The sequence below is a fragment of the Alligator sinensis genome, unplaced genomic scaffold (assembly GCF_000455745.1).
Source record: "Alligator sinensis unplaced genomic scaffold, ASM45574v1 scaffold1200_1, whole genome shotgun sequence".
Taxonomy (NCBI): domain Eukaryota; kingdom Metazoa; phylum Chordata; order Crocodylia; family Alligatoridae; genus Alligator; species Alligator sinensis.
This window is the reverse complement of record NW_005842772.1, coordinates 200,211-216,277: the sequence shown is the minus strand read 5'-3', so window position 1 is coordinate 216,277 and position 16,067 is coordinate 200,211. Positions and strand designations below refer to the sequence as shown.

Sequence of the window (16,067 nt, the reverse complement as noted above, 5' to 3'; positions counted from 1 at the left end):
AGCAGAGGTGCGTGTCTCTCAATTTCCAGGCAGCAGCAGGAGGGCTGCGGTCCCTCGCTCTGCAAATGTGCTCCCAGGCTGGGCACCCTTTCCAGGGCAGGCAGCGAGAAAGGAAACGAGCCCTCTGGAAACGTCCTCCAAAGAGCCCAAAGCCCTGGTCCTGGAGCTCAGCTCCTCTAATTAATGCATTTCCATAAAGGCCCTGACCTTATTGACAGTGCTTCTCTCTAGCGCTCTCTCCCCAGAAGAGCCAACACCAGCCCTGGAGAGATGCTGGGATTCACTTCCACCTCCCTCTCTCCCTGTTGGACTCCTCTGGCTTTTAGCTCAGCACCTGGCCCCAACGGGTCCCTCCACTTTGGGACAAGCAGCCCCTTTGCTGCAGGCTTTCCCACCACACGGCCAGGACACCCCAGTCCACACGTCCCCTTCCGAATCCCCCTCCGCTACCTGTGTGAGCTCGAAAATCATGACAGCATCTCAGCTGCCGCCCCCCTCTCCTCCCGATCCAGCCTGCTCACTTTCTGCCACAGTAAGTGTCAGCGTTATTAAAAGGCAGAGCGAGGCCCCGGGAGACTGTGCTCCTGCTCTGGCAGGGTCTGAGATTTCAAGGTTTTTGTTTAGGGACCATGGGGAGCGCAGGAAGGAGGGATGGGGCTGGAACCACGTGTCGTTGTCTGCTGCGTGGTCTAAACAGAAGAGACCTCAGCGAGGCAGGAGAAAGCACATGCATTTATATAGCAGAACTAACGGAGACGGGGAGGGGGCAGGCAGACAGGAAAGTTTCTCCATGCCAGCCTTCTCCCCTTCCCTCCCCAAGGGAGCACGCTCTCGGCACAGGGCATCCGGGTCTTCACGCATGTACACGGCTCCTCGCGGGGTTCATTCCCTCGCCGCCAACAGCCTGTGATGCTGGGACTCGGGGCGGTCACCTGTGACTGCTGTAGATTCCCGCGACTGCACAGGCTTCCTTTCCAACACAACGATGCAAGCAAGCAGACTACGCTGGTAAGCAGCACGGGGAACGATAAAAACAGCCGGCCCTCCCCTGCGCCCGAGAAACAGCCGGCCCGATCGCCACCACGGGGGGCACGGCACCACCAGCCCCTCCAGGCGTGGGTTTCTGTCTGCCCTACGAGGCTCGCTGGCGAGGAAATTGGAAATCACGTCAACTGCTGTTCAAACGCTCCTTGCGCTGTTACAGGCGACCACATGCCAGCGCCTAACCACCAGGAGCACCCCACGCAGCAAAATCAGCTCTTTCTGCAAGCCTCTCCATGAGCGATCCAATTAGGGCGATACAGGGGCTAATGACAGGAAATATGTAACGTTTACCTTAAAAAGGGGAACATGCTTATTAATTTAAAACAGCAAAAAGCCACATGTGAGCGCTTGCCATACTGCAAAAATGTTTCTTAATTTGAAGCATTATGATAAATGGCCTGGTGTGAGCAGACATCTTTGCGTGAGCTGATTAACTGATCTTTGCATATCTTTTTCTAACGTCAGCTTCTGCGGTAACTGGAACAAGGCAAAAGCCGCTACGGGCAGAACGAGGTGAAATTTAACCGAGCAGACAGCACACGCGTGCTTGTCCTAGGAGAAAGAATGCAAATAACTGAAATCTGCAAATCGCCAGCACGCCGCGCTTCGGGAATTCACTGTAGTATGAGAACGTAAGAACTGCCGTTATTGGATCAGACCGTAGTCCGTCCTGCCCGGTCCCCGGTGTCACGGCGGCAGATATGCGGCAGATGGTGAAAGGGAGTGAACTGGGTACAACCAGGGTTTTTTCCCTGTTGCACACCCACTTGCAGCATCCAGCATTTAAGACCGAGGAAGTCCTGATTAAGAGACTATCCCCGTAACTCCCATGATCAATAGCTACCGATGCCCCTTTCCTCCGAGACTGCATCCAATCCCTTTCTGCATTTGCCTAAACTCTCAGCTCTCACAACATCTTGGGGCCACGACTTCCATGCTAATGCCACGCTGCGGAAAAAACATCCTTTTGCTCGTTTTAAACTTACCACCTCCCAGTTTCATTTTATGACCCCTCGCTCTTGCATTGCGAGAGATAGTAAAGAATAGCTTCCTATTCCCATTCTCTTCACTATTTAGTATTTCGTGAGCCCTTCTCATGTACCCCCTCAAGCATCTCTCTTCTAAACTGAATAGGCCTAGCCTCTCCTCATATGGAAGCCCACAGGCACGCTCCTGTTTTATAAGTTATTCTGTCCAATTATTGTAAGCTGCTCTGAGCCTTTGTCAGAAAGGGCAGCGTAGCAACTGAATGAATAAATAAGTGCAATTCCATGAAACCAGCTGAACGTCGATGCTTTGGCAGGGTAACGGATGCGTCCGTTCTGGAAGCCGATGCTTTGGCCATGTGACAAATGGTTAAACTTGAACGCTCTTGCGAACTCCTTCGCCGACAGGGGACAGGGAGAGGAAAATCCCTGCTGCATTTTTCATTAGGAGAATGCCTGGGACCTCAGCGCTGGCGAATGTCTCTATTGATTCACACATATTTGTGTGCTCTGGACACGGCAGTGCTTGCTTAGCATTATCAGTATTGATCCTGCGCGGGAGTGTCTGGTGTTTCCTTAAACTGCTCCGATGCCCAGTTGATTGAATGGGGAATTCCTTTCAACCCTGTCTCTCTAATTTTAGCCTTTCTGATTTGCCGGCAAATTCCCAGGGAAACGCAAAGCCTGGATGCTAATAGGAACACATCAACTCGGCAAAGTCTGATCCCCTCGCTTTGTATCTGAACAGCCAGCAGGAGAGCAAGTCCCCTAATTAAAGAGCGCTGAATCACACAACCCAATGCGATCACCTTTGTTCTGCTAATCACTACAGACACAGTCAAGCCCTTATCAGCTAGTGAATATTAATAATTGATGAACAGCCCAAGCCGACTGTATCAGCTTACATGCACATACATACACACGCACGTACAGGTGCCCTGACAAGCAAGCCATCCATCTCCTTAGCAGAAACCAAGGAGGTACGAATCCAACGGTGCCACAGACGCAGCACATGCCCTGCTCCTGCAGCCACAGACTAGACTTACCTACCCTTTCCCATAAAGGCTAAAGGTTACCAGATGTGTATTAGCCAAAGGAATAAGCCTCTAGCCAGAGCCCGGTATAAAAGATGCACTGACCACTCACTTCCCCATACAGATTTGATAGCCGTGTGAAAGATAAATTAGTGACAATAAAGATCATATTGGTTTGATGGCTTTATGTTGCTGCCATTTGGAAACTGCCCTTCCTACTCTCTGATACAAGCACAGGTTGGAACGATCCTATATACATCCCAATAGACCACCCGCGTGTCCCCTCACTGCAAAACGACCCCAAACTGCAGAGAACATGATCTTAACGAGTCCCATTAGAATAAGCTCCTGCCCTGCGCCCATACAGCACCAGGCACCTTTCATGGCACTTTCCATCTCTCGTTACAGACATGTATACCAGGCAAGGGATGGGATGGGCAGAAGCAGCAAAGCCTTCCAGGAACCAAAGAGACCCAGCGAACATTCACATGGACACCAGACAAAATTAAAACAAAGAGAGACTGGGACAAGGCAGTCCTCCCCAACCCGGCTGGTCATAGGTAAGAGGAAAGAAAGCACTCACCTCCCTGCTTACTTCTGTCAAGATAGATTGAAACCCTTCGGGCCAGACCTGTGAGAAGACAGGGATTAAGGGGTTGATGCCAAGGGTAAGTTGGTCAGCCAAAGCAAAACAAATATTTAAAAAAGGATTAGAAAAGCAAAGGGAAGAACACACGAGAGAGAAGCAGCAACACCAAGTGGAGCACATGCCTCTGCCCTGGGAAAAGGCGGCATTTCGGCTTGAGCCACAGCAGCCTTTTCCTGGGAAGCCATTAACAATGGGGCTTGCTAAGTAGGACATAAAAGGCCGGTCTGTCTGACAACACCACAAATTTGATTGGTAAGCTTCTTCCCGAATCTGGAGACTCTCTCGATCCTTTTTATGCTTCTGCTCTTTGGACTAAGTGAAATGCATCTCGCTGGGGAGTGACAAATGAAGGTCTAAATGACCCATGGCACAAACATCTGTGTATATCACAGAACACCAAGATTTTGTCATTAAAGGCTCGCACTTTGTGCAGTTAGTGCTGCTGTACGGCAGCATAATGTGCTCTCCTGCCCCATCCTTCAATGGACTGCTAATGAGCAGACAGGGTGTGCGAACGGTTTACAGATGCTCCATCTAAGTAGCTCATAAGTAGGGAATTAGCCGTAGAAATGGTGTAGTTTCAGGCCATCATCAAACCTGGAGAGTGAGAGAAATTGCAGGGTAACGGCACTGTTGCAGGGACATGCTGCATTTAAGCTCATGCCGAGACCCCAGCTTATTTTTGTCATGCGAATGCCCAGGTGTTCAGGAAGAGATCTAGCTAGTCTGGGGACGGGAAGGTCTGATCCAGACCCTCTTTTGCAAATGACACTGGTTCTCTTTCCCAAGCCGGACAAAGGAAGGTAACGAAGACTCATGCAGTTGACAAGGCGCGGGGGGAGGCTGGAAGGTCACACAGGAGCAGATAGGCTCTGGAGGATCCAGGGCAGCTGATCCTGTCTCCCTTCTCCTCCACGTTTGACAGCCTGAGGGGTTTAGAAGAGCTGAGATTGGAGACTGGAGGTTCTGCTTATTTGTTCATTCCCCAATTCCCCCATGTGCATTTGTCTTGGAGGACCGGGTAGCAAGTGCGACTTCGCTCAGGGGAAGCGCTGACATAATCTCTTGCCTCCAGAGATGGAGCCGAGCAGCGGGGTGACGCATTCAGAAAGAGCCCGTTGCACTGGGACCCCAAACTTGTATCAATTTGAGTTGATGCCAATCCAATGCTGCTCAAGAAAATGCTCTTAGAGGTTTCCTTCAGCTCTGCAGAGTTTTGTGCTTGCAGATCTCATTTTTGCAGGCTTCAAAACATTAAACTTCTAACAGCATGACTTCTACCGCCTTCTCCAGCCAGGGGCTTGGGGCTTGTCCACAAAAGAAACTGGCACTGTTTTAATCCAAAGTGTGAAACCAAACTGGAGCAACCCTTGGTCAGATAGCTTTGGTTTGGCAGAGCTTACGCTGGGATTCAAGAGCCCCCATCGCAGAGGTCTGCTCCAGTTTAACACAGGCCTTTCCTACACTGACTCTCAAAAGCTGATGAAGGTATGGACAACAGAGCTCACTTGACTGCTGAACGAGAGCCTCCGTATAAGGATTCAGTGCTTCTTGACTTGTCAGTATTAAACTGATTTGTCTAAGGATGAATGTCGCATGCAGACATGGCCTCAAAATGGCTTCCTAAACCATTTCAGTTAAACGGGTACAACCTCCTGGAGTAAACGAAGCCTTAATCTGGACAGGTTCCAGCATCTCCGGCTGGCAAGAAGCTGACAGACGTGAAGGAGTGTGATGAGAGGTACTGAGCGGCAGCCGTGGTCTCCCAACTCTTAGACAACCTGCTGATGTTTTTCACAACGGTGGGACGCAGCCTGTCCCTCTATTCTGCATTTGGCGCGTCAGTCCTACCCCACCGCAGCCTGCTATTCCCCAATGAGAAAATCCACGTGGAGAGCCAATGTGTTTCTTAACAGTCTGACGCTTATTCCCAGAAGCCAGCATCCCAGGTGCTGTCAAGAAGTCTATGAAATCACAGAGACGGGGATGACACCGGGAGTGGGGAGGGAGGGAGAGAAAAACCATAAATTAACAAGGGGAGCAGCTCGACTCCAACAAAGCGCCCGCCTCCATGTAAACATCCTCAGCAGAGAAAGAAAGGAGGAAGCAATGTGCAAAGCACTGGTGAGCACAATGGCTTCAAAGGAACGTCAGGTGTTTTAAGGCTGCGTGCTGGGCTGTAACCATGGTCTCTGCAACAAAAGCCAGCACTTCAGCCGAGAATCTCATTTCCAAGGGGATGTATTTCGCTCTCCTCTTTTGAAGTAAGTGAATTTATTTTTTTCTCTCCACAAAGACATCTGTGCTTCTCTTCTTCTGCATCCTGTCTAATCACTCCCCAAGGTGAATGGCAAAGAATACCAGATCTAGGTGGGGTAAGGCCACGTGGAAAGGAGAGGGTGTGAAGAGAGGCGCAGGGGAAAAGGACACAGAAGCCGCAGCAGCGCCGCCTTCCCCAGCACAGCCACCTGACTCCTGCAGCTAAATAGCCCTTACCTCAGTGCATCACCCGCTCCGTGATGTCAAACTGCTGCACTGAAGTCTGTGCAAAGTGGAAAGTGAGGTGCGGGGCAGGCAGCAAATGCCCTGTCCTGATTAAGATGCAGGTGGGTACTGGGAGAGACACAATGGGACTACGCAGGTTGCGTGTGTTAGCATCTCCTCCGAGTACTGCAGATAATGCAGCGAGAAGCAGAAGACAATGGGAGCCTTGGAGGATTTCTGGATGCCAGTTGTTTGGGGGAGTCTGTTACCAGAGAGGTGGAAGTGAAAGCCTGAGTCCAGAGAGAGACGGGATTAATCAACACCTCCCACAAAGCCCGACGGTGGCAAGAGAGAAAGACACTAACTGAACGGGGCTAGAAAGATGCCTGCTTGGTGCCCTCCTCTGCACGGAGGAGGAGCACAGATCCAGACACTTAACAGCTGAGAGCAAACCACTGGCTTCTTCCTGCTTTTATTGAGCACCCTGCCAAAAGCAGGTTGCAGCCACTGCAGTTCTCTCAGCATGCTGCTAACTCCCAGCAGTTTGCAATCCATTACACGCATGTGCGATAGTGCAACGTGGAGCTGAATGACAACAAACACTCGTTTTTGGCTACGATGCCAGCGGCAGGCTGTGCGGTGCTCAGGAAGAGGCCCCGGGTCTGCCCTGGATGAGGCAGCGCACGTACAAGCCGAGGAGTGCCGGGGCAGGCTCAGAAATGACAGCTGTCATGCTTTAAGGCCCAATTCACATTGGGTGGTTGTAAAATCTGATTTCCTGCGGGGCACTGGGGAGAGAACTTCCCCGGCAAGTCCCACGTCACACCTCTTACTACTGATCCGTAAATCAGTCTTGATTGGAAGAATTCAGGCAGTGGAGAATCACTCTCAGAGCACTGATGCATTCCCAGGCCGGGAAAGACAGAATATCTCCCCTCTTCCATAGTCTAAAACAGAATCCACAGTCCCTCCACCCCGCCTCCTGGTTTCAGCACTGAGGCATGGCTGGACGGGGAGGTGCTCTTTTCACATCATCCGCCTCGTCCGCCTTAAGGACCCCGGAAGTGTCAGCCCACCTGCGACCCCATCCTGTACTTATGCCATTTAGATGACATGTTCCTCCGTCACAGCTCGACCCAGAGTAAATGGCAGGAGGAAGTGCTAAACAAGGAACCGCAAGCTAACTGAAGTCACAGGTGCTACATGCAAAGCCGTGCGAAGGGTGAGCAGCCAATCCAAGGAGAAGAAAGAAGAGAGCTATTTATCAAACCCAAAGTGGGGGAGAAATAACCACCAGTTCGGAGTAGGTAAGTGTTCAGTACACCCTTGTAGGACAGGTCTCTCCTCAGAAGCACAATTAGAAAGAGGCCACGGCGTGCCCTCTATTACCCTGTTACAGCACTGCCCTCCCTCCCTCCCAGCCTGGCTGCTGGAGCTGTGCTCATTCAGGAGAGCTCGTGAGGATTTTTTTCATGGGAGAGTTGGGGGAAAACAAGTAGAAGAGAAACTCCTCACCACAACTCGGTAAGAGGTCATCCACAAGGCACAGAGACTGTTAACAAGGATGTTACTGAAGGCTGAAGCAGAGCAACCTGTTCCACTTTACCCATCCCTAGAAGAAGCCCCACCGTGGCAAGTTATTTCTGCCCACAGATGGGAATCCAGCACACACCCACCTCGCGTGGTCGGCAGCATGTCCGACAAGCCCTGCCAGGCCGTCACCATCTCGGGATTCTTCTCCAGTTCGGCAAAGTTCTTCCACACTCTGATGGCGCCGTCATCTTGACGAAGAGCATGGAAAACAGAACAAGAGGCAACGCAACGGCTGAGACAGGCGTCACTCAGTAACCCAGAGCAGCTGGTGAGGAGAAAGACACCGGCATTGTGGCTGCAGACTCTTAGATGGGAAGTGTCATCTGAGCTTCTGGCCACTTTATCAGCAATCTCTCCTCCTTTTTGTTAAGCTTCTTCTGCGCTCTAACCATGTGCCTGTGCCACCTCGGTTTTACACCACTGGGGACTGCACTTGCACTTCCCATCAGCAAACACCTGGAATTACCTGTAGTTTCTTCTCCTCAAACCAATTCATTTTCTCTGGATCACTGATACCTTCTTTGCTAGCTATGCTGAACACCAAAAGTACTCTTAATTACCAAATAACCAGAGAGAGATGCTGTAACAAGAGCCAGCCTCTGAGAAGCATCGAGTCTTATTTTGCTCCACAACAATGAAACTTCAGTGCTAAGAAGCTGTATTTTGTAAGAAAAATGTCCTAGAGGCCTCACAACCCCACTCCCTCATTCCTTAGCTGCAACGCTTGAGTGCTGTGTTTGAAAAGCACTAGAAAACCCGTAGACTGACAGGTTCAGACCGGAGCCCTGTTAGAAATAAGTCCTACTCACAGCTGATGAATAGGAAAAGCAGCACCTCGTTCTCCCCTGCAGGACGTTACGGGGCAGATGACAGTACTGTTCCTCTTAGGTTTGCCATCAGGCATGAGCAAGGGATTTGCAGAAAAATTCAGAACCATTTCAGAAGTTTCATTTAAAAATATATATACGAAGGCCCTGTCCACTCTATAACGAAACCTATGCTAGTAGCAGCCTGTGACCATTGACACCACATGTGCAGCATAGTCTTTTTCTCTGTCATAAACACTAACCTTTTACCCCATTAAATTGCAGCTAAAAAACTGGGTCACCTATGCAGGAAGATGGTAACATGATTTATTACTGTTAAGTGAGGACTCAAAGCTATGTAATGACCCAACTGTAACAGTGACCAAAAACAGTGAGATGTAGTTAGCTGTGTTAGTCTGAAGTCAAGCAGAAGGCAAGGTAGATTTGCACCTTATAGACTGACCAAAGTAGGGGGGTGTGCATGCATGTGCATGTGCGTGTAGCACAAGCTTCAGCCCACAAAATACTTGTATTTACTTTGGTTAGCCTATAAGGTGCAAATTTACCCTGCTTTCTACTGAAAAGAGAATCTCACGATGTGTTCATAGCATCTTGTGTTCAACTAGAAACAACCACAGAAGTGATTTTTGTATTTAAGAGTGTCTGCATGTGCTGGACAAGAACAGCTGCCCAGAGATGCCCTGTCCAGGCTGCAACTCCCATGGGGACCAAAGGTAGCGGGAGTGTGCTGGAGCCAGACCCTTGAGAGAGAGGAGAGGGCTCAGAGCTTCTTACATACAGCTTAAGCCCACAGAGCACGACTCCTCCCTCCTGTCCCAGGGCTTTTGGTGACAGGGGCTGGGCTCACCTGTGGCTGTCAGGAGCAGAGAACAGTCTTGGCCATTCAGGTACTCCATCGCCGTGATCCTGGTGTAGCGAGGGTTCCCATTGTGGAAATAGTCCAGCTTCTCCCCTTTCTCCCAATCCCAAAAACTGAGAGAAAAAGACCAGGTCAGATCTTGGCTCCCTGCACAAGCCATTAAAAAAGCAGCTCTTCCCATTACAGTGGTACAGAAGATTATACACACTGGACACAAATTAAACATGGTTTTCTCCTGAGAGTGTTCAGTGTCATTTTATTAATAACTTTCCATAACATCTCTAGCTTCTGCAGAGGAAGTAATAAGATTACTATTATAAGTGCCCACTGCAAATCTAGTTGTAACGAGGCTTCTCCACCTACCAACACAAGAAGAGGGCAGCTTCTATTTGATTAATACAGGACAGAGACAGACTTGAAAACCACCGAAGGCTGCACTCATCTACGGACAGGAGGCCTCTGTGCTCAGATGCTACAGGGGCAACATGCTCAGACCCTCCAGGCCCCCTGTTTGCATGTTGCTCCGGACAGTGCTTGCATCAATACAAACAGACTCCGGAAGGAGGCCTGCCCTGTCCGGCTGAGCCGGAAGGGGAATGACGATGGGTGCAGGTGGGGAGGCAGATGAGAGCTAATGCCTCCAATACACGGTGCGTAGTGCTTTGTGCTACATCGCCCTGGCGGAGAGTCCTTACATGTCTGGTCACCACATGGCAGCCAATCCTTGAAAATCCCAAACAGGCTCTTACCAGATGCTGTCTTTGTCAGCTACTGCTATGCACGGCGTGAAGGGGTGGAACTTCACCACGGAGGGGACACCCGGATTCCTGTTCAGGAAGATTTGATCGTCTAGCCGTGAAATACCTGGGGGAAACGGAGGGGAACAGCAATAAAACCAGACTCGGTCCCTGAAATGAAACTACGCTAGAAGGATATCACCCTTGCCCTCCTGGGGACACCCCAGGTCAGGCTTTCTCCATCCGTGTCCTTCTAAAGTTCACCCGTTACCATTTTCCTGGTTCTGCCTTTCAAGCACTCCTCACTCTCAACTGGCACAAGCCAAGCCCGTCATGCTCTGCCTTCGAAAACCGTCTTTAACTAACTCCACCAACTGCTGATCAGGAGTCTCTGGGACTCCTATCTGTTTGTCTGGAGCAACGTTTCTGCTCGTACTTACGGTACTACATAATAAACACGAGTTTCAGGTGACCACTCCCTGAAGCAGAACCTGTTGCTCTTGTCATGCTGCCTAGAGACCTAAAACCCGATCCTTTCCCCAGACTGATCATTTGGGGCTGAAGCTTTTCTTTCTCCATCTCACCCGGAGTTGGGGGAAGGTGAGGGGGAAGTGCCATATAGTCTTCAGGTAGGTGAGAAGTGAGGCTGGAGCTTAGCCGTCAGCGCTCTCCAGCCCGCAGGATTCTCATTTCCTGTGTTAGGGTGAGAGCGACACTGTCCTTCTTGCTGTCTGACACTCCTGCAACTGCTGCCCGGCACGTCTTACAAACTCTAAATTTGATGAAAGCTTTTCTGCACCAAACAGTGATGTCAGCGGGAAGCAGGCTAGCTAGTGACCTGGGTGTCTGTACATTCAGCCCACATCTCAAGCCACAGGCGCGTATCCTTTCTGACACCGCAATAATGAGGGATACCAAGACCGCAAGCCTCAATAAAATCAGCAATGTCTTCATTCTCGTGAACGGTGTCAGTGCATCTCGTCTATCAATGGTATTTATTCTCATGGGAAATGTTCACAAAAGCCCAAACTGATTTTTCATACGTCAAGTTTTAAATGCCCTGGGCTCGGGTGTGTGAAGTCCGATGCTCGTGTCACACAGGTTGCGTTTTCGCAGACGGAGTTGCAGAACGTAAGACTATTCTCCAGTCTGACGCCTCAGTTTGATTACAAGTGTTGTAAGGTGTTAGATGCCACCATGGAAACACTTGCGGTCCTGAAAAGCTAAATAATTAAGAAAGCAAGACTCCAAATCTTTAGCCAATTCGAGCAGGTAAATCCCACTGGCCTTTAGGTGTCCACTGCCATCAAAGGCCACAAGAGAAATGCAGACTCTTGGGTAGGGGACTTGGCAGGCGGCACAGACAAAGCTGTCGCCGGACAAATAATGGATCTGGCCTTTTGGTGGCCAAACGGAAAACGGAAAAACGCTCGTCTTGGCCTAAGAGGACAGGAAGCGTGAAGATTTTTGACAAAATAATTAAAAAACAAACAAACATGGTCTCACTTCAGATCAACCCCAAATATTTTACCTGGCCTACTGTAATAAGCTTCCTTTACTTGACGGATCATTTCATCTTTAGCTTTACTGGGATCCTGATCATGGTATCTATTTATAAATCTGTTTCACTTTTAAAGTAAGTGGCCAAACTATAACCCCGTCTGCAGAAAGTTTTAGCTCCACTGCGCAATCATGCAACCTGCCCTCCTTTGCACCATCCATATTCAAGAGAGTCCCCTGGCCCCAGTCCCTAGTTACAGTCCTGGTTTAGATACTCGGCCCTGGGATGACACCACGCCATCCCTTGTGGAGCCTGATTTGGCCAGGCTTCCAGAGATGGAGCTGCACGTGAGAGACCAAGCCCCAGTCGTCTGGTGTCTTAACATGCCACAAAAGGGAAAACGCCCAAGCCTCCTTGCTTTCTGATGAGAGCTTTTCTTGAACGCCGCAGTCTCAACAGCATGAGAACAGCAGCGTACGGCAACACAGATTCAATCCCTACTACTCACTGGCTACTCTGATGAATTTGAATGCATTCCTCTATTAAAGAAAAAAACCCAGCCTGGCTGCTGCCTTGTAAATGCATAAAGAGTTATAAATAAGCAAGATTAGCTTTCAGCAGAGCACTGAATATCCATGCTAATGAAACATGAACCCGAGGCATATTAGAAGGAAAGCTGTAAGTGTAAATGAGACTGTACATAAAAGTGCTAAAGAAATGTAACGGGATATGAGGAGTAAACAATCATTTATGGAGCTCAGTGGAGCGGGGGAACGCTGGAGTCATTTAGAGACTTGCTGAACAGGAGGAGGAGGACACATCACTCAACTCTGCAAAACAAGCTGATCTGGCATGGCTGGCAAGCCTAACGGCCTCTGACACGGCTCAGACGCTGGCTGTGTCCTTTCGGACAGGTGGGAGTGCCGATGTGTATCCCGTCGTGCCCCGTCTTCTAGCCCTTTGAAAACGTAACCTACAATATCCATCAGAACTTTACAGGACAAGGTGGAAAAGCCAAAATGGTAAATCAATAGCATCTGCTAAGGGCCTCTGAATTATTGATTTTCTGCTGGATGCTTTGGCACTCATAGACGTGCCATCCCCGATTGGCTGAGCAGCTGAAAAGCTCAGCTGCTGGCCAGCAGACCCAAAGCTTTGGAGTGTGCTCGTGCACCGAACTTTGCAAACCTTCCCACGAGTGGGGAAACATGATCTTATGGCTGGTTGTCTGCTGCTCCCTCAAAACCATCGGCTCTCTTACTCCTCCTCCTCCCTTGTGGGCTGCACAGGTTGCGTGAATTGGCATCCGGCTGGGGCTGGGCCAGCGAGGCTTGCCTCACTGCACTGCCTGGATGATAAAACTGCATGGAGATGGTCAAAGTTGAAGGAGAAATGTCTAGAGCAATCACAAGCAGGTCTCTCCCTTGAGCAGAAATGGGGCCCTCTAAGCAGAAAGGCAAGCCCCCCCAAGGAAAATCTTTCACATTCCTTCCACCAACACCTGTGACAGCGTCCACTGACTTGCTAAACGCGTGGCCTGACAGTGCCTTGCTGTTTATTATTCATTAAGAGTATCACAGGAGAGCGTGGAGTCCCTCTCTGAGCCCACACAGGTTCCAGTGCTCGAGGTGCTGGACAGGAGAAGCTGCCTAGAAGGCAGAGCGCTCACCTTTCTGGATGATCTTCTGCGCTTGCTTCCTGACACGGGCGTTGCGGAGAAACCGCCACTCTCTCTCCTTGCGGATCTGGCTCTCCAAGTCGTGCTCTTCTGGAATCTTTAACACATTAACACTCTCATTAGTCCGTGGCATCAATGTCACACCCCAAGTTAAGGACTCCAGCTGGAACCAGAAATCCCCCAGCATGTGCAACCCCGTTTGCCTGCTGGCAGTGAGCGGGAAGAAGTCATGGAGCCATGTGATTCACAGACCGGATCATTTTCCTAACCTAAATCTTCGCCTCATGCGCAATCCCTTCCCCTTCCCATTCCCTTCAGTTGGTGTCCTTTATTCTGATTTCGTTTTAGACTCCAGACTCAGGCAGGCAAAGTTCTTAAAGAGGCATGTGCATTTAAATGGTTGGTCACCGCGTTGTCATACAGCACCGCAGTCACCGCTATGAACCCACTTTACTCTCACAGCCATTCCTGTGACTTCCTGTTTAACTACAATACAGCTTATTTTCTATAGTGTCTTTCAGCTGAAAAACATAGCACTTCAGAACAAGGTATAACAATAAAACGCGGCTTTTGCCAAGGCACAAAATGAAAAACACTATTAAAATCTTCCTTTCAGTGACTAGAGTGGACAAGAGGTCTACATCTTTTAGTTCTGAGTCTCTGAGATGTGCAGGTGATGAATGCAGCAGCATTTGCTGGAAGAGGAGGGTTGTTTTTAGTTTCCTGTACCAGAACATCACAGGTGGCAGCCCCGGTACGCCTGTGCTGGCTCATCTCGTTTACACACATCCTTCAATCTGTGACCCTGAAGGAAGGTGCACCCAGACCCATCTAGCTGCTAGATCTGTGCCCCGCTGAATGGGGCTGCCCACGCTGAGAAGCTCTACGGTGCAACAGGACTAAGTAGTCATTTAAAGTAAGAGCTGCATAATCAGCCTCGCTGGCAGGAGCGGTCCCGCAAAAGGGCCAGAAGTCCTTCAGGCGTGCACAGGTCTACATTAGGAATTTTTGCCTGTACGGTAATGCTGCTCAGACTCGTGATACTTGGAGACATTTTTATGCCAGCGAAAGCCCTGGTGAAGATGCAGGACTCTGGCTCTTAGGACTTACACCAGCGCCCTCAGCAGAACAAGCAAAGCAGCCAAAGTACTTCTTTGCTAGGACGGACTGCACCTGAACTCAGAGGCCGAGCAGGGCTGCCGTCCCAGCAAACCTCCTCAGAGCAAAGAGCCCGTGGAGCCCAGTGTGGATCCTGCAGGCTCCAGTGCCGCCAGTAGTTTCTGCCCAGGATGATAGTCACTGAAGGGATACTGAGGCAGGCCAAGTACAGACAGTGCCAAAGGGAGCACTCCAAGATAAAGCGATGCCCCACGAAGCCCACGTGGGCATTTTTGCCTAGTCGTATAAGCTAAAGCTCATTTAATGACACCGGAAAGGTCCTCTGCGGCAAGCACTAGAAATTCCCTCCGTTGTAAACGTACCGGCCAAAGACGCACCATGGGCTTTGTTTAGAATGGCAATACTAACATGGCACCAGCAGCAGGTGAGATTTTGGTTCCCTTTTTGGCATTTCTTTTCTTCCCAGCCTCACCTTGAAATTGCTTATTCCCAACAAGGGGCAGCTTCAAGCAAAGACCGGCACCACCTGGAGTGCCCCTAGGCATCGTCTGGGGGACATCTGAGCGTGGTGGCTTGGGGCAAGAGTGCGGCTTCCCTCCACAGCTCCTAACCAGAACCCCCCTGATCAGCCTGGGGGTTGCAAGAGAGACTTGGGAAGGGGCCTGGAGCCTCTCCTCTGCACGCTACCTAAGAGAAAGCAAAGGAGGGGACTAGGACAGGGTCTCTGCCCTTGGTGCATCAGAGACCCGGCAGGGTTGAGAACCGCACCTCTAGAACCGGCTGACAAAGGAGCTGCAGACAAGGGGCCCTTGTGAGTGTTGCATCTAATTTACTGCAGTGAAAGGGATGATGGCTACAGAGGAAGAGGGTGTTTCTTGGAGGCAGGAAGAGCCCCTATAACTCCATTTTTCCCAGTGAGAAAGGACTTCAGCAGCCTGACATTACTATGCATACTGTGTTCAAGAAGACATCCAACCCTTCGAAAGGAACCACGAGCAAGATTATTGTGCTGGATTGCCTTTTCTTTTGGAAAAAAAAAAATAGTTTCATTTTGCAGCAATCCAGAGTTTATTAGAAAGGAAATGACAAATGACCAATAATGCAAAGCAATAAACAAAGCCCAGATAAAATGCATCAACGCATATTTGAGAGGAGAGATATTACACTTTAATGAAAATCCAGTTTCTATGGGAATAAATTAGTCTAAGATCTAAAAGGCTGTCTCAAGCAGGAGAGAAGAGGGGCATGAACAGAATTGTAAGTTCTTCCGCTGGCACCCAACAGCTCTCTCCTACTCCGACTGGGAGGTCCTGTCCCCTCCGTGACCATCTCGTGCACGTGCAGGGGACACAGACTGGTGCACTGAGGGAGTGCACAGGCTTTCCAGCTCTAGAGAAAGAGCCTCAATCCTTCCAGGGATAAGCGGAAAGCTGGCTGCGGATGTACAGTGGTGAGCGGACAACCTGCCTCCAACAAGGTTTCTCACGGCATCATGCAGATGTGCTGCACACCTGCCCATGCTCCTGCCCAGATCGGGGGTAACTGCTTCTCTTCTG

At 50.1% G+C, this 16,067-nt stretch overlaps 1 protein-coding gene across 1 annotated transcript in view; it reads right to left on the bottom strand.

Annotated features, from left to right (window-relative positions):
* Positions 1–16,067, bottom strand: part of RPTOR (regulatory associated protein of MTOR complex 1) — a gene marked incomplete at its 5' end in the record, with an annotated part of 215,924 nt that overhangs the window by 16,124 nt on the left and 183,733 nt on the right. The window contains 6 exons of the mRNA XM_025216909.1: positions 1,480–1,541; positions 3,648–3,695; positions 7,874–7,978; positions 9,465–9,589; positions 10,226–10,340; positions 13,384–13,489. Coding sequence (XP_025072694.1) covers positions 1,480–1,541; positions 3,648–3,695; positions 7,874–7,978; positions 9,465–9,589; positions 10,226–10,340; positions 13,384–13,489 — 561 coding nt within the window. The remainder of the gene's footprint in view (positions 1–1,479; positions 1,542–3,647; positions 3,696–7,873; positions 7,979–9,464; positions 9,590–10,225; positions 10,341–13,383; positions 13,490–16,067) is intronic.